General features: G+C 40.1%; 1 protein-coding gene across 2 annotated transcripts in view; it reads right to left on the bottom strand.

Annotated features, from left to right (window-relative positions):
- UBE3C (ubiquitin protein ligase E3C) overlaps positions 1-21935 on the bottom strand; it is a 179469-nt gene that overhangs the window by 102939 nt on the left and 54595 nt on the right. For both annotated transcript variants that reach the window (XM_008162984.4, XM_065582755.1), the window contains one exon: positions 8414-8500. In XM_008162984.4, coding sequence (XP_008161206.1) covers positions 8414-8500 — 87 coding nt within the window. The remainder of the gene's footprint in view (positions 1-8413; positions 8501-21935) is intronic.

The following is a 21935-nucleotide window of genomic DNA, read 5'->3' as shown; positions in this document are numbered from 1 at the left end:
TTGTTTTTTAAATCATTTTGCGTGAGTTCATTCGAGAGCATAGTGATTCACCCACAAAATTGGTAGTGGGGCATTTAGTGCACTGGATGAGGTACACGAGCTAATAAAGCATAGTCTTAGTTTAACATCTTATATGCCCTCTGTTGGGAACTATATCCTGCTTAAGCAAGATGGAATGATTATTTATAGGTTGTCACTGTTTTGTATCTGAGTGCTTAACAAATACAATTACCACACCTCTGTGTTATCTCTATTTTAGAATCGTGTCTTATTTCTGGTTTAGAACTGGAGAACAGAGGCAAAAAGAGATGAAGTGACTTGCACGTTACCGCACAAAAAGACTGTCAGAGCTGGGAACAGAACTCAGATCTTTTACACCCCAGTCTTGGGCCTTAGCCACAAGACCATCCTTCATCCATAAGATAAACCTGATAGTCTAAAAGGTCTTTTTCCACCTCTAACTACTACGACCCTATATGAAGAGTCCCCTTATGTTTTATGGTAATTAAATGCATCTTAAGAATAGGCATAGAAGATACATCAGCATGCAGGATGACACTGGAGAAAGGACTGGTAGCTCAGAATAATGAAATATTTTGAATACAAGTACTACACTGCAATTGGAAACTGATACAAACTGAAATAAAGCAATTACATGCTTAGAAAACATATTTTCATATTTAATTTTTAAGCAAAAAGTTGCAACAAGGACTATAACTGTGTAATTATCAAATACACATGGATGCATATTGAGGTCTAAGAGAAAGTGCCATTTGGCATCTCTACATGTCATTTAAATAACTTGAGGGTGCTTCTTGCTTACAAAACAATCACTGCACCTTAGGCTGAAGAAACTCAGAGCCCAAAGACAAATGTGTTTCTAGCAAATAACCTCTGAGGTCAAAGGCCAAATTTTATTAGCCCAGAATATGATTATCACTTTACTTCTAAAACAGAAAGCAACTTAAATTTATCAAGAAGAAATGTAACTAGCTATTCAAATATTAAATTAAATGAAATAAAGAAACCAAGCAAGTCAAACTGCTGAAAGGCAAAAAAAAATTTTTAAGTTTAACACGTCTGGTTCCTGCCTTTCACACAGTTCTCATTCTCCTTCTCTCTGTCATCATTTTCTTCTCCCTTCTGCCCTTCCATACTGACAGCTCCCCAAGGCTCTGGTCCCTAAAATAACTGCAATATATTTGATTTACATTTTGTTTCACAGAGGAATTGAGATGCAGGACTAGAAACTCAATGTAGACACAAACATAAGACAGTTATTCTGGGAACAAAAGCCCAACAGATCTTTAAGGAATGATTTAGGGAGTGAGATAGAAGGATAGGAAGAACGGTATTTTTGGACTGGGGGGGAAAGAGTAAAACACTCCCTCACAAATGTTTAAAAGCCTTATTCTCTTTGCTTTCTTTAATTTCCTTTATGTGAAATTTAGGATTTTTTTCTGCTGTAGCTAGAGAGAGTGAGTAAAATCAGAGAAGGAACATTTTAAAGCCAGTCTGAGTAGTAATTTTAATTTTTAAAAAATGGTTACTAACCTTTCATAACTGTTGTTCTTTGAGATGTGTTGCACATGTCTATTCCACTCTTGGTGTGTGTGCGCCCCACCCATAGTTACCAGAAATTTTCCCCTCAGCAGTACCCAATGGGGAGGATCAAACACCTTTTGCTGCTGCATGCTGCTGGCATCAGTATATGGGGCCCAGATGACTCTGGGCTTGTCTACACTTACATTTTATAGCGCTCTAACTTGCTGGCTCGGGGGTGTGAAAAATCACCCCCCTGAGCAAAGCAAGTCTGAGTGCTTTAAAGCACTAATGTAGACAGGCTCGTGGAGGTGGATTACCAGGAGTGCAGGGAGAGCTCTCTCCCAGCGCTCGACCACACTCACACTTCAAAGCGCTGCCACGGGAGCATTCCCACGGCAGTGCTTTGAAGTTTCCAGTGCAGACATACCCTCTGAGTCCCCTCAATTCCTTCTTTCTGGAAACTATGATATAGAGGGGCAGGAGGGCAGGTCATGGAATGGAATGTGCAACACATCTTGAAGAACAACAGTTATGAAAGGTCAGTCCATTTTTTTCTTTTGAGTTTTGCACATGTACATTCTACTCTTGGATCGGAGTTCATGTACACACACACTGCAGTACAGCTCGACCGAACTTGGCATCATCTCTTGAATACTGAGTGATGGCACAATAGGAGGAGAAAGTGTGCACTGTTGACTAGGCTGCTGCTTTGCAAATGTCCAGGATAGGGATCTGCCTTAGGAATGCCATTGAGGATGCTTGTGATCTTGTGGAGTAGGCAGTCAGCTTCTCTGGAGGTGAGTTGCCTGCCAGATCATAACACACGTGGGATACAAGAAGCTATCCAAGATGAAATTCTCTTGGATAATAAATTGGAAAACCTTTAATTCTGTATGCTATGACCATGAACACTTAGGTGGACTGCTGAAATAGTTTGGTCCAGTCTATGTAGAATGCCACTGTTCATCTAACATCCAATGTGTGTAGCCATTGCTTGTCCCTATTTGTGTGTGGTTTGGGGTAAAATACAGGTAAGTAAACTGATTGACTGACATGAACATCTGAAATTACCTTAGAGAGAAACCTCAGATAAGGGCATAAGTACACCTTATCTTGAAAGAAGTCTGTGTATGATGGTTCGGATGTGAGGGCATGCAGTTTGGAGACCCTTTTAGCAGAGATGATAGCAATTAGGAAGACCACCTTCCAAGAAAGGTGTAATAAGGAGAATGTTGTTAGAGGCTCAAATGGTGGTCCCATAAGTTTAAACAAAACTAAATTCAAGTCCCAAGGGGAAATGGGCTCCCTAAGTTGACGGTACAATCTTTTCAGACCTTCAAGGAATTTAATTGTCATTTATTAGAAAAAACAGGACAGTTATGCATGTGAGGGCGGAAAGCTGATATTGCTGCCAGGTGAACCATGACAGAGGAAATCACTTAAGCTTTGCTGTTTCAGATGCAGCAAATAGTAGAGAATTTATTGGATGGATGAATGCATCGGTGAGACTCCAGTTTGACAAGTCCAGATAGAGAACTGCTTCCATTTTGACAGGTAAGTGGCCCTGGTGGACGCCTGTCTGCTACCTAGTAAGATCTGGTGAACTTGCTCCGAGCAAGCCTACCCTTTGGAATTTAACCATGGAACTTCCAGGCCATTAAATGAAGGGTTCACGGGTTCAGGTGGAGCAGCCCATCATGGTCCTGAAAGATCAAATCTAGGTGCAACAGAGTTGGAATTGCCACTGAGAAGTCCAGTAGAGTAGAGAACCAGTGTTGGCATGTCATGCTGGGAATATTAATACAACGCAGGAGTGGTCCCGCTTAACCTTTATTAGCACTCTATGTAGTGGTGAGATTGTGGGAAAAGCATAATAAAGCTTTCCTGTACAGGGTAGCAGAAAGACATCAGTGATAGAACCCAGACAGTGGCCTTGTACTGGTGACATTTTCTGTTGTATTTTTTTTTGCAAATAAGTCTATTTGGGGAGTCCCCCACTGCTGAAAAATGCATCTGGCTATATCCAGGCAAAGAAACCACCCGGGGTGACTGGAGAAGGATCTGCTCAGGTGATTTGTTAGCTTGTTCGGCACCACTGGAAGGTAAGAGGCCTTGAGGTTGATTGAATGGGCTCTGCTAAATTCCCATAGGTGAACTGCTTCCTGACACCGGAGGAATGACCAAGCTCCTCCCAGCCTACAAAACATGTTGTCCATAAGGACAAACAGGTTATCCCCCAATATGAGGTAGGAAAAGCCTGACAGGCAAGACAAATCACCCTGAGCTCTCTGACACGGATATGAAGAGTGAGCTTCATCAAGGACCAAAGACCCTGAGTTCAGAGGGGCTTCAGCTGAGCTCCCCATCCTAGCGTCAACGTGTCTGAGACTAGAGTCAGTGACAGTTGAGGGCAGAGGAAGGAATGCCTGCACAAACACAGAGGTTTCAACCACCAATTCAGCAAATTTAGAACCTGCAAAGGTACCATGAGTACAGTGTCTAGATGCAGACAGCCTGGCAAGTACACTGAGGCCAGCCACATCTGAAGGAGGTCTGAGGTGCAGCCTTGCATGTTGTACTACATATGTGCACGAGGCCACATGCCCTAGGAGTCTCATATAGTTTCAGGCTGTTGTGATTGGATGAATCTTGAGGTTTGTCACAAAAGATTGAATATAATGGAACCTTGACTCTGGGAGGAGCACTCCCAGAGTAGAGTCCAACACAGCCCCTATAAACTCTATCTTCTGCACTAAGCAAAGGATAGACTTGTGATCACACATCTGCATATGTTCCTAAAATACCCAAGAGCTGGGGTTAGCTCATGTTCCTGTGATTGTCTGGAGTCATTATGGACAAACTACCACTTAAATACTCTACTGCCAGTTCCCCAAAACTTAGGGGTGACCATTTATCTGTGCCAAAGTTCACAGCCTCAAGCCTTATGCTAACTGCTGAAGCAATGTCTTACAGGATACAGGCCTGTAGTTCACTTGCATTAGTGCTGAATAAAATAAATGCTAAAGCTAGCTATAGGCTACATTTGGCTTTCGGGATTAGGAAATAACGGGAGTAGAAACCCTTCCCTCTTAAATTCTGCAGAACCTTTTCCCATCTGAAGAAGAGATTGAACCTCTTGGACCATAAGTTCTTTGTGAGAGGAGTTCCTGAAAAGGAACGAAAAGGGAGGGTGGAAAGGAGGGGTAGAAATAAATTGGAGGGTGTATCCCACTTCTACGGCACTCAATGTATCCCATTTCTACGCCACTTCCACACCAATGGTCTGTGGTGGTACAGGACCAAGTACTGAGGAAATGGGAAAGGCCGTTTGCAAACAAAGGAAAAATGGGGTCTAGCATCCTTGAGGGTCTCATCAAAATACCTGCTTATAATGCACTAGATGTTTAGGTGGAGCAGGCACTGAAGCAGCGGTAGAAGGAGGTGGTAGTCTACAATTATAACCTCTACTCTTCCTTCTCTGCAGATCCTGTTGGACAGCTGAAGCAAAGTATGGAAAGGGTTGCCAAGGCCCAAAGCATTTCCTGGAAGGGGTTGAGGTGTACAACCCAAGGGACTTTAACGTCTCCCTCAAGTACTTTAACCCATGGAGCTTAGCGTCAGTCTGCTCTGAAAAGAGTGAGGATCCTTCAAAAGGTAGGTCCAACACAGTCCATTAGACCACCTGCGGGAGCCCAGAGAACTGCAACCAGGAGCTCCTACGCATGGCCACTGCAAAAACCATGGACCTGGCGGCCAAATCAGCTGAATCCAGTTGCACTGCGGTCCTCGCCACCTATTTTCCCTCATCCATTAGTGAGAAGAACTCCTGCCTAGCCTCTTCTGGGAGCAGAATGTCTTTAAATTTCAGTATGGAGTCCCATACATTAAAGTCGTATCTGCCCAAAAGTGCATAGCGGTATGCAATCTCGAGCTGCAACACTTCAGTAGAATGAACTTTCCTTCCAATCAAGTCTAACTATTTTCAGTCTTTTGATTTTGGGGCTGCACCCTGATTTCTCTGCCTTTCTCTCTCATTGGCAGCAGATATCACCAGGGACCCCAGGAGGGGATGCAAGTAAAGAAACTCATAATGCTGGGTGGGTATTGTGCTCGGCTGTCTTTCAAGTTGGGGGAAGAGATGCAGATATCTGCCACAGTCCCTTAACTGGGTCCATAATGGTGTCATTGAGAGGCAGGGCCACTCTGGAAGCACCTGCAATGGCTAAAATATCAACCAGGTGGTGAGAGAGTTCTTTTACTTCCTCCACCTGTATGCCCAGACTTAAGGCAACCCTATAACAATTCCTGGTGCCCTTATAGTCATCTGGGGGAGGTGACATGCCCTCTCCCCCCCTTTCCCCACCCTGAGATTGCCTCATCAGGGGAGGAGGAAAAGGAGGCAAGTACTGGCTGCAGATGCTCTTCCTCCTTTTTTTGATCTGCAGGGTCCTGTTGAGCTGGCACTTGAAGTCTGGTCCCAGGCTCGGTATCAGAGTCAAGAACAGGTGATGTCTGGTGGGTAGGTGCCACATACCTTTCCGAGGTTACCAAATAGGAGTGCCTGGAATACGATCAGGAAACTGGGGAAAAGCCCCACAGATTCCAAAGAGGCCACTGGACAGGCTTGGGCCCCCAGAGACCTCCTGGCAAACCACTACACAGTACTCCTGTGACAGGATCCATTGGAAGGGTGGAAAGGTCTTAAGGAGGAGTTGCTCCGAGGATGGGAAATGTAGGACCCAACCTCCAATTCAGAAGATGTGTCTCCTTCCACTGACCATGGAGATGCAGTTCCAGACGGTGTCGGTGACCTGTACCAAGTTGGAGAAGCCCACAAAAGAAGCAAGCACCACGGGTTTCCCCTTGGATTGTACCAAAGCGCGCACCATCGGAGTACATGAAGCTGGCACGGTACCCAGCATTGTAGCAAACCTGCCGGTTCTCCCTTGTCCACCGGCACCAGTAGCGTCATCTCTTGTACTGGCACCGACAGGGTCAGAAGGTCCCTGGCAGCAGCAAATGCCTGCGGCATGGTCAGTACGGTTCAGTGCCACAGATGTAGCTCTGGCCTTGACAGAACACGCCTAGGCACCCTAGTAAACACTGCCATCTTTTGAGGAACCGAAGCAAATAAGTGCTTGGGCTTAGACCACACACTACTCTTATCCCCATTCCTAGCAGACTTCGGTGCCAGGGATCTCCCCATTTCAGCACTCTGCTTCTTTTGCCTCCTCTTAGGTACTGGGGATGGTGAGCAGTGTTGGGACTCAGGTATGGTAGGAGGTGCACTCCTTACCAATGTCAAGGCACTTGGCACCAAGTCTGACCTACCTGGCTCAGAAGGAGGTCTCAAGGCCACCTCCCTGAATCTAAACTTTACCCTAGCTCCACGATCTTTCTTTGCGAGAGGCTTAAAGTCCCTGTAAATTTGGCAATGCTCTCCAATATGAGCTTCCCCAAGGCACTTCAAGCAACTAAAGTGTGGGTCACTGACAGGCATAGCCTTACTGCAGAAAATGCAGGGCTTGAAGCCGGTGACAGAGACATCCTTCAGCATTGGGAGTCGACCAATGCCCTGAGATGGTTTAAAAAAAAATCTAACTAAAATACTAATAATCTTAATCACACTAACTGTTTACAGTACAAGAGAACACAGTTCACTGACAGAATTTGTAAATGCAAGAAGAGCAGATCCAGAGGCCACCATGGACAGTAAGACGGAACTGAGGGAACTTGGGGTCAGTTGGCCCTTTATACCAGCACAAGCAGCACGTGGCAGAAGAGGACACTTGAGCCATCCTGATGGGTACTACTGAGGGAAAAAATTTCCAGCACCTGTGCATGCAAAAAGCAGAATGCACACGTGCAATCACTACAAGAAGAAAGTACAGGTACTGATAAACATTTGTGCAATGATGCTACAAGTCTCTGCACTCTGGAAAATAGCTGTCAACCAGATTATGGGATTATAAATACTGTAGCAGTTTTGAAAAACAAGCCAGATGCCCCTTAACAGAGAATTATGTAACTAGGGCACAAATTACACACTTATGCATTAATAACTGCACAGATTTGCTGCATTCTGTTTGGCTTAGACTCCTCTTCAGTTATCATACATAATAATGTAAACCCTGAAGTGCAACAGTGCAGTTATATTTTTCCAATTTATTTAAAATTGTTTCTTTTAGAATACTTGCATTGCCATTATGAAAAATATTCTATTGCACAAAATTAGAACATAAACTTATAACACTGTTATGGGTGTTTAAACAACTTTTTAAATATAACCAGTGTTAACACCCTGCACACATACAAAGTGCTCCTAAAATCTGGTGGCATCAAGGAACATTGTGGGGGAAGAGCAGGAAGGCTGCTTATGAGCCATCTGCCATTTTACCTACAGCCACAGGAGTACATCTACAAAGGGAGTTAGGATGTGGATCCAGGGACATACTGTCTTCCTCACCTCCACTGTTCACTATCTCTATCCTGCGTATCTGGCCTCTAGACTAGTCTGACATTCTTCAGGTTGAGAAGAACCTACATATGGGGCAGAGCTCTTCTTAGATTCCTGCTTCAATTTGTTCAGAAAGTACTTTCAATGTTTGCTCACGGGAACTGGCATAATAATTAGAAAACTTCAAATGTCATCATCAATATTTTTAAAATAATAAAGCCATTTTTATTCTAAATAAAGACTAAGTCAAACTCCCACTGAAGTCAATTGAAGTTTAGGGTTTTGTTTGTTTTTTGGTTGGTTTTTCCTACCATCATATTTGTCCACTGTACCACTAATTCACTTTTCCTTTTCATAAGGACATGCTATATTATGAAAAGAGTTCAATTATAGAAATGATATAATACATACCCTGTAATCATTCGTGTAGTCATTGAAGAGATTAGATACCAAAGATGCCTCAGGAACCTGGCATTAAATGCTAAACTGTAAAGAAGCCTAAAAGAGAAAAAACAAATATATTACTGAAGCAAATGAAGGTTGTCACGCAAGAAAACCACAATATTTCTATCATGCCTTTCAAATCAAGCATTCCCCAAACTGATGTACAAAAATATAAATTAAGGTAGCTTTAATATATATAAACATTAAAAAGATTTTGAACTGTTAAAGAAAGGGAGTAATAATGCCATAAGGTAAAATCCAGCAATTCTGCAATGAGAAGTGCACAGGCAGACCCTGCATTAAAACCTGCATCGCACTGCAGTACTGAGGCCCAAATTTGTACAAAGGAATGAGGCACACATTAAACAAACCTTACATGCTTCAAACCTCTGAGTTATTTTATGAGTAACATTATAATGCTGAGGTGGGAAACTGACAGGTCACTCTGTGTGGCTTAATTTATTTTAATTAGCAAAGCAAATTGATATAGATAGTTTTAAAGTACAACATTTTTATCTGAAAATAGATTAAAATGTCTTATGAATAGCTAATCTCCACAAAAATAATTATTAGTTTAAAAAATCTAATACACTTATTTCTATGTGTGTTCGGGTACAAGTTATGATATCAAATACATTCCTTTTTTAGAATCTAGCATAACAATTAAATCCAAGGGACAATGTTTGTTCTCAGATATATAGGTATTTTCCTTTTAGTTTAACAGGAGTTGCATCCCCCAGTGTACACACATACCCATTTGAAGGCAGAAAATGGCCCTCAAGTATTTTACACATGTATTTAAAACCTGGCGTGCACTTTAACAGATTAAATGTATCATTCTTCAAAGAATCTCCAGCCACAGGTAAATAATCGCCATTTCTTCTTCAAGTGATAATCCCTATGTGAATTCTACATGTGGGAGATTAGTTAGCAGCAGTCAATCAGGAGGGGGTGCGAGGATGCAGATGGTATGGAAGTCTGTAATACTACCGCTCCCACAGCCGTATCTGTAAAAGAAGTCTGCACCAATTCACGATGTTTTGTAAAGGTATGGATGGAAATCCTGGTAGTCTCCCTACATATATCTAGTAGGGTTCATCTTGCAGAGATTCCGCAGAGATTGCTTACACTCTGGTGGAATGGGCTTTCACCTCCATCGGGGGGGGGGGGGGGGGGGGGAGGGAGGGAGGGAGAGAGGAGGAAAGATACGTGCTAGGTGGTAGAGAAGAATGATGCAGCCCGACATCCACTTAGAAAGAGTCTGTGCAGATAGTGGATGACCCATTGATTGCTCTGCCAGGACAACAAATAGTCTAAGTCAGTAGTTTACAACCAGTGGTCTGCGGATCCCGGGGGTACACAGACTATGTCAAATATTTCCAAATGGGTCTGTACCGCCATTCAAAATTTTTTAGGGGTCCACAAATGAAAAAAAGATTGAAAACCACTTGTCTAGGTATCTTTCTAATTGCATTCATTCTCTGTAGAGACATCTATAGGGAGCAATTTGTTGGGGAACAGTCAACATGGTTGTTTGTAAATCATGCCATGCCAATCTGCTAGAATTCTTTGAGGGGGTCAACAAGCATGTGGACAAGGGGGATCCAGTGGATATAGTGTACTTAGATTTTCAGAAAGCCTTTGACAAGTTTCCTCACCAAAGACTCTTAAGCAAAGTAAGCTGTCATGGGATAGGAGGGAAGGTCCTCTCATGGACTGGAAACTGGTTAAAAGATAGGAAACAAAAAGGTAGGAATAAATGGTCAGTTTTCAGAATGGAGAGAGGTAAATAGTGGTGTCACCCATGGGTCTGTACTGGGATCAGCCATATTCATAAATGATCTGGAAAAGAGGGTAAACAGTGAGGTGGCAAAATTTTCAGATGATACAAAACTACTCAAGATAGTTAAGTCCCAGGCAGACTGCGAAGAGCTACAAAAGGATCTCACAAAACTGGGTGACTGGGCAACAAAAAACGACAGATGAAATTCAATGTTGATAAATGCAAAGTAATGTTGGAAAACATAATCCCAACTATACATATAAAATGATGGGGTCTAAATTAGCTGTTACCACTCAAGAAAGAGAGCTTGGAATCATTGTGAATAGTTCTCTGAAAATAGTCACTCAATGTGCAGCGGCAGGCAAAAAAGTGAACAGAATGTTGGGAATCATTAAGAAAGGGATAGATAAGAAGACAGAAAACATCATATTGCCTCTATATAAATCCATGGTATGCCCACATCTTGAATACTGAGTGCAGATGTCATCACCCAATCTCAAAAAAAAGATATATTGGAATTGGAAAAGGTTCAGAAAAGGGAAACAAAAATGATTAGGGGCATGGAATAGCTGCCATATAAGGAGAGACTAATAAGACTGGGACTTTTCAGCTTGGAAAATAGAGGACTAAGGAGGGATATGAGAGAGGTCTATAAAATCATGACTGGTGTGGAGAAACTAAAGAAGGAAGTGTTATTTACTCCTTTTCATAACACAAGAACTAGGGGTCACCAAATGAAATTAATAGCAGCAAGTTTAAAACAAACCAAAGGAAGTATTTCTTCACACAACGCACAGTCCACCTGTGAAACTCTGCCAGAGGATGTGAAGGTCAAGACTATAACAGAGTTCAAAAAAGAACGAGGTAAATTCATGGAGGATAGGTCCATTAATGGCTATTAGCCAGGATGGACAGGAATGGTGTTCCTAGCCTCTGTTTGCCAGAAGCTGGGAATGAGCCACAGGGAATGGATCATTTGATTACCTGTTCTTTCCTTCTGGGGCACCTGGCATTGACCACTGTCAGAAGACACGATACTGGGCAAGATGGACCTTTGGTCTGACCCAGTATGACCATTCTTACGTTAAGTCTTCTTTCTTCATCAGAACAATACGGTTTTAGAAAAGATACCGGTAAGTGGATGGTTTGATTCGAAATTACTTTAGGGATGAATATTGGTTGGAGGCAAAGAGACCTTATTATGAAAAATGGTATTTGACTGATCTGCTGTAAGTGCTCCCAGCTTGCTCACCCTTTTGGCTGATGTGATGGTGACTCAGAAGGCAACTGTCATCAAGAAATGGGACAAAGAACAGGTGACTATTAGTTTGAAAGGAAGTCTGTTGAGACCTGAAAGGATGAGAGTGAGGTCCCATTGTAATGTTGGTCTCAACACTGGTGGGGAAGTTCCAATAAATCCCTTCAGGAATCTACTTATCGTTGCATAGGTACTGATGATATGATCCTCAACTGGAGGATGAAAGGCACGGATTGCTGTGAGGTGGACCTGTAAAGAACTGACAGAGGCGCCCAAGTTCTTAAGAGTGAGTAGGTAATCTAGAACAACAGGAATCCCAGTAGACTCTGGAGAAAACTGGTGCTGTTGTGACCCAGAGGAGAAACATTTCTATTTGGCCAAATAGCATCTCCTGATAGAATCCTTCCTGTCTTGTCTGAGGATGGAGTGGACCACTACCTAACATGAGTACTCCACATTCAAAACCCATCCAAATATCAAGCCTTGAGTTGTAGAAGTCCTGCATTGTGGCGCCTGGTTACATCATTGTATTGCATCGGTAGATCTGGAAATGATCTATAAACCGGCATTCCTAAACTTCAGAGAAAGTCCAGTTATAGTCTAGATCCGCGGGGCCGGCAGGCTCTCTACCTGGCGACATGTCCCTGGCTGTTCCTAGACGGAGGAAAGGCCACAAGGGGTTCAGAGTGCAGGAGGGTATGTATGGCACAGAGTCTGGGAGAGATTTTGGGTACGGGAGGGGATTTGGGGCGCCAGATCTGGGGGGCGCTCACCTTGGGCGGCTCCCCGCAAACAATGACCTGTCCCTGCTGTTCCTAGGTGGAGGCACAGCTATGCAGCTCTGTGTGCTGCCCCTGTAGCTCCCATTGGCATCAGTTCCCAGCTAATTGGAGCTGTGGAGTGAGTGCTCAGGGCAGGGCAGAGAGGGGGGCAGTGCACAGAGCCACCTAGCCATGCCACCGCCTGGGAACAGCATGGACAGGTCTACCGCTTGCAGGAAGCCCCCAAGGTGAGCGCCCCCTGGATCCAGCACCCCGAAACCCCTCCTTGTGCTCCAACCCCCAGCCCCACACCCGAACTCTCTTCTTCTTAGTAAAACAGAATTTTTCACTTACCGGCCCCAACATTCCAGATTAAAAAGCTTTTACTGTACTTGACTGATTTTGCCTGCATCCTTATTGAAAAATGGGCAGGGTCGAGTCCCAGTTAAAATGGAGTGCAGGTTCTAACCCACCCACCGCCATCCATAGCCAGCTAGCCTGATTTAAAGCACCTCCAAATCCAGGTGTGAGAATTTTCTGTGTGGACAGTAAGGGGGGTTATGGTTAAAACCCAGGTAAGAGCCCCAGTTAATGCAATGTCTGCAATGTTGACTCAACCTCAATGGCATTTCTGTCTACCTGTACTATGAGAACTGTGAAATGCCATATCTGATCAATCCCAAAATTTCAGGGAATGTTTTAGGCATCAATGAGCAAAATCCTATTGATTTTGGTGAAAATACAAAAAACTAAAAGAAGGGGGTTGCAGGGAGTCCCTGAAATAAAATGGGAAGGTGGAACACAAGGAGCTTGGTGGGGGATGGAGGAATGCAAGGAGCCCCTTGTGTTCAAATACAGATTTTGATCATGAGTTAAATCAGCAAGCAGGAAACCTTGATTTAAATAGTTAATTTTTAAATCTTGTTTTGCATTTGTACTTTGTAGTTACTTTCATAGATTCAGTCTCGTTGGTTGGTATAACCATTAAACATGCTGATCTGCAATCAAACATAGAATCATAGAAATGTAAGACTGGAAGGGACTTCAATAGCTCATTTAGTCCAGTCCCCTGCATTGGGGCAGGACTAAGTATTATCTAGACTATTTCCTCACAGGTGTTTGTCTAACCCAGGGGTTCTCAAACTTCATTGCACTGCAACCCCCTTCTGACAATAAAAATTACTACACGACCCAGGAGCAGGGACCAAAGCCTGAGCCCGCCCGAGCCCCCCTGACCTCCCCGGGAGGCGGTGGCTAAGCTGAAGCCTAAGGGCTTCAGACCCAGGCAGGGGGCCTATAACCAGAGTCCCAATACAGAGGGCTGAAACCCTCAGGCTTTGGCCTCGGGTGGTGGGGCTCGGGCTTCAGCTTTCAGCCATGGGCCCCAGCAAATCTAAGCCAGCCCTGGCAACCCCTAAAAATGGGATCCTGACCCACTTAGGGGTCCCAACCCACAGTTTGAGAACCGCTGGTCTAATCTATTCTTAAAATCCTCCAATGACTGAGATTCCACAACATCCCAAGGTAATTTGTTCCAATGCCTAACTACTCTTACAGTTAAGAAATTTTTCCTAATGTCTAACCTAAATCTCCCTTGCTGCAATTTAAGCCCATTAATACTTCTCGTTAGCAAATGAGGATAGGACAACAATTTATCATCCTCCTCTTTATAACCACCTTTTACATACTTGAAGACTGTTATGCCCCTCCGCAGTCTTCTCTTCTCCAGAAGAAACAAACCCAATTTTTTCAATCTTCTCATAGGTCTTGTTTTCTAGACCTTTAATCATTTTTGTTGCTCTCCTCTGGACCTTCTCCAATTTGTCCACATCTTTCCTGAAACTTGGTGCCCAGAACTGGACAAAATACTCCCATTGAGACCTTATAAGTGCTGAGTAGAGTGGAAGAATTACTTGTCTTGTCTTGCTTATAACATTCCTGCTAATACATCCCAGAATGAAGTTCTCTTTTTTTTGCAACAGTACTACTTTGTTGACTCATATTTAAATTGTGATCCACTGTAATCCCCAGATCCTTTTCTGTAGTACTCCTTTGCTAGGCAGTCATTTCTTTTTTGTATTTGTGCAATTGATCATTCCTTCTTAAGTGTACTGCTTTGCCTTTCTCCTTATTGAATTTCATCTTATTTACTTCAGACCATTTGTCCAGTTTGTCAAGATCATTTTGAATTCTAATCCTGTCCTCCAAAGCACTTGTAACCCATCCCAGCTTGGGAGCATCTGCAAACTTTATAAGTGTAGTCTCTCTGCCATTATCCAAATCATTTATGAAAACACTGAATAGAATAGGTCACAGGAATGATCCCTTTGGACCCCACTCGATATGCTCCTCCAGCTTAATTGTGAACCATGGATAACTACTTTTTGAGTATGCTTTTCCAACCAGTTGTGTATCCAACCCTACAGTAGATTCATCTATGTTACAGTTCTCTAGTTTGTTGATGAAACGTCACGGGAGACACTATCAAAAGCCTTTCTAAAGTCGAGATATATCACATCTATTGCTTCCCGCAGCCACAAGGCTTGTTATCCTCTCAAAGGATATTAAGTTGGTTTGACATTATTTGTTCTTGACAAATTCATGTTGACTATTATTTATTGCCATATTTTCTTCTAGGGACTTACAAACTGATTGATTATTTGCTCTATTATCTTTCTGAGTACCAAATATAAGCTAGCTAGCCTATAATTCCCTGGGTTGTTCTTATTCTCATTTTTATAGATAGGTACTATATTGCCCTTTGCCAGTTTTCTGGGATCTCTCCCATCATCCATGATTTCTCAAAGATAATCACTAGCGGATCAGAAATCTCTTCAGCCAGTTCCTTAACTATTCTAGGATGTATTTCATCAGGCCTGGCTGACTTGAGGACATCTTACCTAAGTAATTCTTAACTTGTTCTTTTCCTATTTTATCTGCAGATGCTATCCCATTTACACTGATGTTCACTATGTTAGTCATCCAATCACTGCTAAAAAAGTTTTGGTGAAAACTGGAAGGGAAAAAAAGGCATTTAACATTTCAGCCATTACTGTGTTTTCTTATATTGTCTCTCCCACCTCACTGAGTAAAGGGCCTACCCTGTCCTTGGTCTTCCTCTTTTGTCTAGCGTATTTGTAAAATGTTTTCTTGTATCCCTTATGTCCCTAACTAGTTTAATCTGGTCTTAGCCTTTCTAAATTTTGTTCCTACATGCTAGTGTTGTTTTTTCATATTTATCCTTCATAATTTGACCTAATTTCCACTTTTTGTATGACTCTTTTCTGAGTTTCAGGTCATGGAATATGTCCTGGTTAAGCCAGGGTTGTCTTTTATCTACCTTCCCTCTTACCCATCTTTCCTATGCACTTAGACACTTTGCTCTTGTGGCCTTAATAATGTCTCTCTAAAAAAATTACCAACTCTCCTGAACTTTTTTTCTGTTAGACTTGTTTCCCATGGGATTGAGTTTGCTAAAGTCTGCCTTGTTGAAGTTTATTATGCTATATTTAAATATAACTATTCAATTTGGTACTTCTTTTTGATTTAAGAATCACATAGCTTAACATACTTTTTACATATTTTTTTTGTTATGTTAGAAACTGGTGAATGACATTTTTTATTTACTACATGATAGTTTTGTACTCATGATTTGTATGAAGATGCATTTATGTGGACACTGGAATTCAATAAAAATGTACAATACTGCTATTTTAATATGGCTATTTGTTAATTAAATAAAACTACCTTACCTGCACTAGATACATAAGGGAACATAAATTAATCTAAACAAGTTTTACATTTAAAATTAACTGATTTATTAAACAAAGGAAGTATTATCTGTAGTTAATAAATTGACACCTTGTTTTTGGTCACCAGGGGCCAGCTTTTCACAGCTATTTCGGTACCTAAAGATGCAGAGAGGTGCCTAGTGGGATTTTCAAAAGCGTCTAAGCAGCTTAGGTATCTACGTTCCATTGAAATGAACGGGAGTTAGGAGCCAAATCTGCTTAGGTGCTTCTGAAAAATTCTACTAGGGACCTGTCTGCCTCTTTAGGTGCTTAAATATATTTGAAATCTGGCCCCATGTCCTTCAAGTTTTTAGAATTAATAGTTCTGATTCTTTCCCATCTCTTCTTTTATTCATAGATTGGAATAGGAAAATAAGCTTTTCTGCTTTTTCAACACCAACTAATTCCTGACGCCTCCTTGTGGCTGATGTCCCAGTACAGCATCGGTTCCCAGACTGTCCAATTACAGGCCTATATTATTTAACTACAATAAAGTATTAACAATCTTCTCGTTTTTGATTATGAATATAAGTAGACAAGAATAAAGGTATAAAAGTACAATAATAATAAAAAAACAACTATAAATAAAAGTATATAACTGCAATGGTTTCAAATTTCATACCATGAAATGCAAATATTTTTTTTTTTTGCCTTTCGATGTGTAGGAGTGCCATTTTGGTCGGTGGGGAGGCCGAAGAACGATATAGAAAGTGATGGAACTTTTTAAAACTTCCTAGCTCGCTCGCGAGAGTGTTCGAGACTGTTCTATCGTGGGAGTGGTTACCTCCACCACTCACTGCGCAAGCAATTTTACAGTGCAAATATTTGCACTTTGTATTCTGTGTTGTAACTGAAATCTATATATTTGAAAATGTAGAAAACATCCAAAAATATTTAAATAAATGGTATTCTATTATTAACAGCATGATTAATCATGATTAACCCTAGTTTTAACATAGGTTGTCAATCTCAAATTTAATTTTAAACATATGTATTAAAAATATATATTTAAATTTTAAACATCTAATTTTTTTTTAAAATCAGATTTTTAATTTTTTTAAATCATCTATTTTTATTCACCTGAGACTCAATTTTACTTTCTTCCAGATTCCTATTATTCTGATATTTGGGTGGAAATTATGCATTATTAATTACTAGAGGCTTATTAAATTATTTAAATAAAGAACAGGTATTTTCTCTTTTAACATTGAAATATCTAAAATGACATTAATTTGAATGCCTTGGTTTCTAAGTAGAGGAATTTGTGCAATGACCTTCAGTTCTTGGCCTCAGCTTCAAAAAGAAAAGCTATTTGGCAGAGTGCCTTTACGTCTCTCAGGACATCCAAGTAAAAACCTGTTAATTTTACAATCATCCCAAGAAATTATATACTAGTTTTAGTTGAAATGAACAAATATCATGGATACTGGACCTCCTATCATAATGTAATTCACTTTTTCATTTGTTCTGGCAATGTTCAGTAGTATTTCTAAAAAATAGGAAAACTTTAAGAGCTTAGAATAACAACAGTAGCCTCAGTTTTATCCATCTTTCAGAACTCTGAAAACTTCACCCAAGTGGTTCAGAGGTTCAACTGGAACAACTGCTAAATATTATGGCCTGAATTCTAAAGTGATAAGCAACCACAGTTCCAACTGGTCACCAGAGAACTGCAGATGATGAGAACCTCTGAAATCCATCCCTTATATCTTATACTTAGCATAGATAGGACTGAAGATTTTACTGTATCACTCATTATGTTTTACAGCTATGTCCCGCACTTGTAAAATGTTGATATTCTATGCTTTGGATTCTTAGCCATTACCACAAAACAGCCGTTAGCCCAATAAACAAGGAATTAAAACGAAGTGCCAGGCTTAATTCACCATGTTACAACAGTTTTACATTTGTGTGACTCCAGTGAAGTGTCATCCATTGTAATCAAAGGAGCCACCATAAAACGTATGTAATCTAGTGCTGAAACTTGCTCTCAAACTAATAATTTTAGTTAATGTAAACAAATAATGCAAATGAGGCTTTACAAGAATTCTGTTCTTTGTAAAGGTTTGGAAAAATAGCTGTTCTTTTAAATTCTTCTGGTCTTTCCTGGCATACATTATCGGTCATGGAAAAATTTAAGAGCTAAAGAGACACAAAACACACTCTAGTTGTTCTTGTTTAGAACAACAGTCTGTGTTTAATATAATCTTAAAGTCACTATTCCTAGACAAAACTACATCACAATTGAGTTAAGGTTGAAAATAAATATCATTTGGGTAAAATACATTACAGCGATGTTGTAATTATCCTCCAAACCAAGCACTACAAATCCAGTAAATTCAGAGTTACAGGTAAACTTAAAAGAAATCCAAGTAGTTCAGATATGAAAATGAACAGTTAGGGAATTTAAACAACCTTAACTCTGCCCCCATCATTTTTTTTAAATTAAAAATGTACATGAACACTAAAACAATAAACTCGAAGAGATTACCACTAATTCTAATAGTATAATACAACAATATTAAATCTTTTATTTTAACTTTTATGGTCAGATTCACTGGTACCCTCTGGCTGATTTATGCCACTCTGTAACAGTGCAAAGCAACCAGGGGTTTACACCCAAGTCTTCCCCTGCCTCCTGATCTATTCTTCAAAATCCCTCTCTCTGTTATCCGTTCCATTGCTGAGATTATTGTGCATGTGTGTGCGGGGGGAAAGGGGGGAGGCGCGGAGGTGAGGGGGGGAGAGACAGGGAAGGTGTGCTAAATCTATTAATTTTTTTTCTAAAAGGGATAATTAACAGACTGACTTACAGATTCATTGGTATACTTTCAGAAAATTCATTTTATATTCAAAGTGAGTGCTGTAATTTTTGGGAGGAGATGCTGTATTTTCCATATAATAAAGAGGTTGACTCCCTACTTTAAGTGCAAAAAATCAACCAACTCAACCTTAGGTACAACTAATGTTCTCATAATTTAGCACTTACGAGTTAAATTTAGTGCAATGACTTTTGTTATATCTCTTTTCAACATGTTAAATCAAATTATCTCTACTGCTATATCTAAGTACATAATGACCATTTACAGCGAACCCTGCAGTTTCTCTCTGCGGGTGTCTAATTGTTCACAAAGGGCACATGATTTATATGTATTTGTTAAAAAGGTATTTTTGGGCACCCTTGGTTTTAAAAAAAGTGTCAAATTCCTTCTGCACAATCGGATAGATTAAATGACCCATTAAGCTTTATTTAGCTGAAGCACCACTATAAGTTAATTAGTTAAAGGCAAGATTTTCAGTCTAGGTCATAAATTGAGCACAGTTTCCCACTGAGACCATTTAAGTTAATGAAGAGAATACAATAGAATGAGACAAGCTCATACAGTCTAGTAAAGGTCACTATTGCAGGAGCAGTGTATTTTGACACTTCCTTCGAACTGCCAGGTGTCACAGGTAGAAAATAGCATATGTGACTACCATTAAATGAGCCATACAACTCCTCTGGCATAAAACTGCAAATGAAAGCTGCTTTGTGTTTCTATCTTTTTTTCTGAACATATATCACAACAAGATTGCATAACGCTGATAAGGTAAAAAGGTTTTAAAAAAATTAAATGTTGTAGTGCTAGCTCTTAGAAAAAACATAAGAGCAAATACAAGAAACAAATCCAAAATGTGCCTGTTAAAATGAGAAAGCTCCCAGAAAGAAATACAAAAGTAGCCATGTGGAAATACTAAATAACTTCCCTTTACATGTGAAAGCAGACTGCTAACATTACACCACAATGTCAGTTTTCCAACTCATCATCTGCCCATGTGAGAAGATTAGCAGTGTTTTGAAAGTCAAACAGTAGTAATGTATTGTCATTATGAAGGAGTTTTAGTGAAATTAGCAATTGCCCTACACAAACTAACCAGAAGGCTGCTAATCAATAAGGCCCGGATCCTGAAAATATTACACAAGTGCTTAATTTTAAGCATATTGTGTAGCCCCCACCCCAGACTACTTTTGAAATCAGTGACACTATTCAGATGTTTAAAAGTAAAGTACCTACATAAATGGCCTAAATAAGTCATTGAACATATAGCATTTCCAACAAAGAGCCTTCAAAATCCCTCCTAGATCAGCAGTTACAGGTGTGTGCTATGACTCAGTTATCTTGTCAGGTCTTTTTATAATATCCAATAAAGGAAATTATCAAGTTACATATAAACTTTACACTCAACAGATGAAATCCTGGTCCCATTGAACTCAATGGCATACCTCTCTCTGACTCTGATAGAGTCAGGATTTCACCCTGAATCTCATTTGGTTTCCCAACATTGATTGACTATGACCATGTCTTCCAACATTTATGCTTCTTCCTTTAATTAGGCTTGTTCACATCTGTCCAATTTAGATAGTAAATTCTTCAGAAGGACCTGTTAAACTATATGATTCTGTAATGCACCTGAAAAAGCACCTATGTTAATGCATCATATATGAAAATATTAACATACTAATTAATTACTTTAGATTAAGTTATGTTGTATTTAAGTACATTTTACCAGCTTCTAATACTAGGTAAAATAGAAAAAATAAATTAATTGGCACCTAAATAGATGTACTATACAAAAGCAACTACCATAAAGGTAATGTATATTGGGTAAAGTATAAGTGACTTCTTAACCTTCAAAAGCTTTAGTTCTCGCTCATATATGTATCTGATTAAGGAGAATGAAAGCAGTAAGTCATATTTTACTTCTGAGTTGCTGCAATGTGAAGTGAAGTGAAGTGACGTTCTGATCATGCTCATCTTAAAAAGAGACCAAGCAGAAATAAATGGGGCCCAGAAATAGGCAATTAAAATTATTAAGATGATTAGATAATGATACATGGGAAGGCTTCTGCATAAGAAGAGATTGAAAAGTTTAGGATTGTCTAAAGAAGAGAGGAATAAAAGGGACATGGATAAATTCCTATTTAACATCTCTCATGCTACAGAACAAAGGGAATAATCAGTGATTCTGACAAGCCAAAATGTAAAACTTATAACAGGAAATATTTTTTAACATGTAACAATTAAATTGAACTCATGGTAGCAAAGTATCAATGAGATCAAGAGTTTAGCAAGAGTCAAAGAATGAGTGGATAATGAGAATATCTAAAGTTATGTTAAGACTGAATAAAAAATAGTGACATATACCCTCATGGTTCAGGGCAGAAGACAACCACTGACTCTTTGAGGTTAGGAAGAAACATCCCCAACAGGCATAGCTATCTAGTACACAGATTCTTGTATCTTTCCCCTGAGGTACCTGGTATGGGCCACAGTTGGACAGAATATCTGACTAGATTTAACCATGGTCTGATCCAGCATGACAATCCTTAATTTTCTAGAATACTTTGCAATCAATGCATCTCTCCTGCTGCACTGAAGATCCATAGAAAGCAAAGGAACTACCTTTCCAGTGAGTTATGTAGTATGTACACATTGTAAGTTATAAAAGAAATAAACCGTACATTTTTAGAAAGCTTTTTTTAAAAACCCAGTCTTAAGACATTCATTCTTTCCCTACTGCTCATCTGAGTTAATCTTCTGCTAAATTTTTGTTCTAACAATATTTTCAGTTTTAAAAGGTATTTAATTATTTTCATTTACTGTCTCACCTTGCAATGCCCTGCATTACTAGTTGTCTTAATTGACATGATTTACTTTTATATTTGAGAGTTCTCTTGTTCAGTATATAAAATTTTCATGCTGATCCCAGATTAATTTTACCAATAAGACTTCAAATTTAATGGTAATTTTTTCCCTAGAACATCTAATGCATTGTGAATGAAAGGTTATTTTGAATACATTTTTCTTGTTTACCTACAACGTTCCCATTTTAACATGGCTTCTGCAAATAACGC

Source organism: Chrysemys picta, chromosome 2 (genome assembly GCF_011386835.1).
Source record: "Chrysemys picta bellii isolate R12L10 chromosome 2, ASM1138683v2, whole genome shotgun sequence".
In the NCBI taxonomy this organism is placed as follows: domain Eukaryota; kingdom Metazoa; phylum Chordata; order Testudines; family Emydidae; genus Chrysemys; species Chrysemys picta.
The sequence above is the reverse complement of the archived record's forward strand: the minus strand, read 5'-3'. Positions and strand labels throughout refer to the sequence as shown.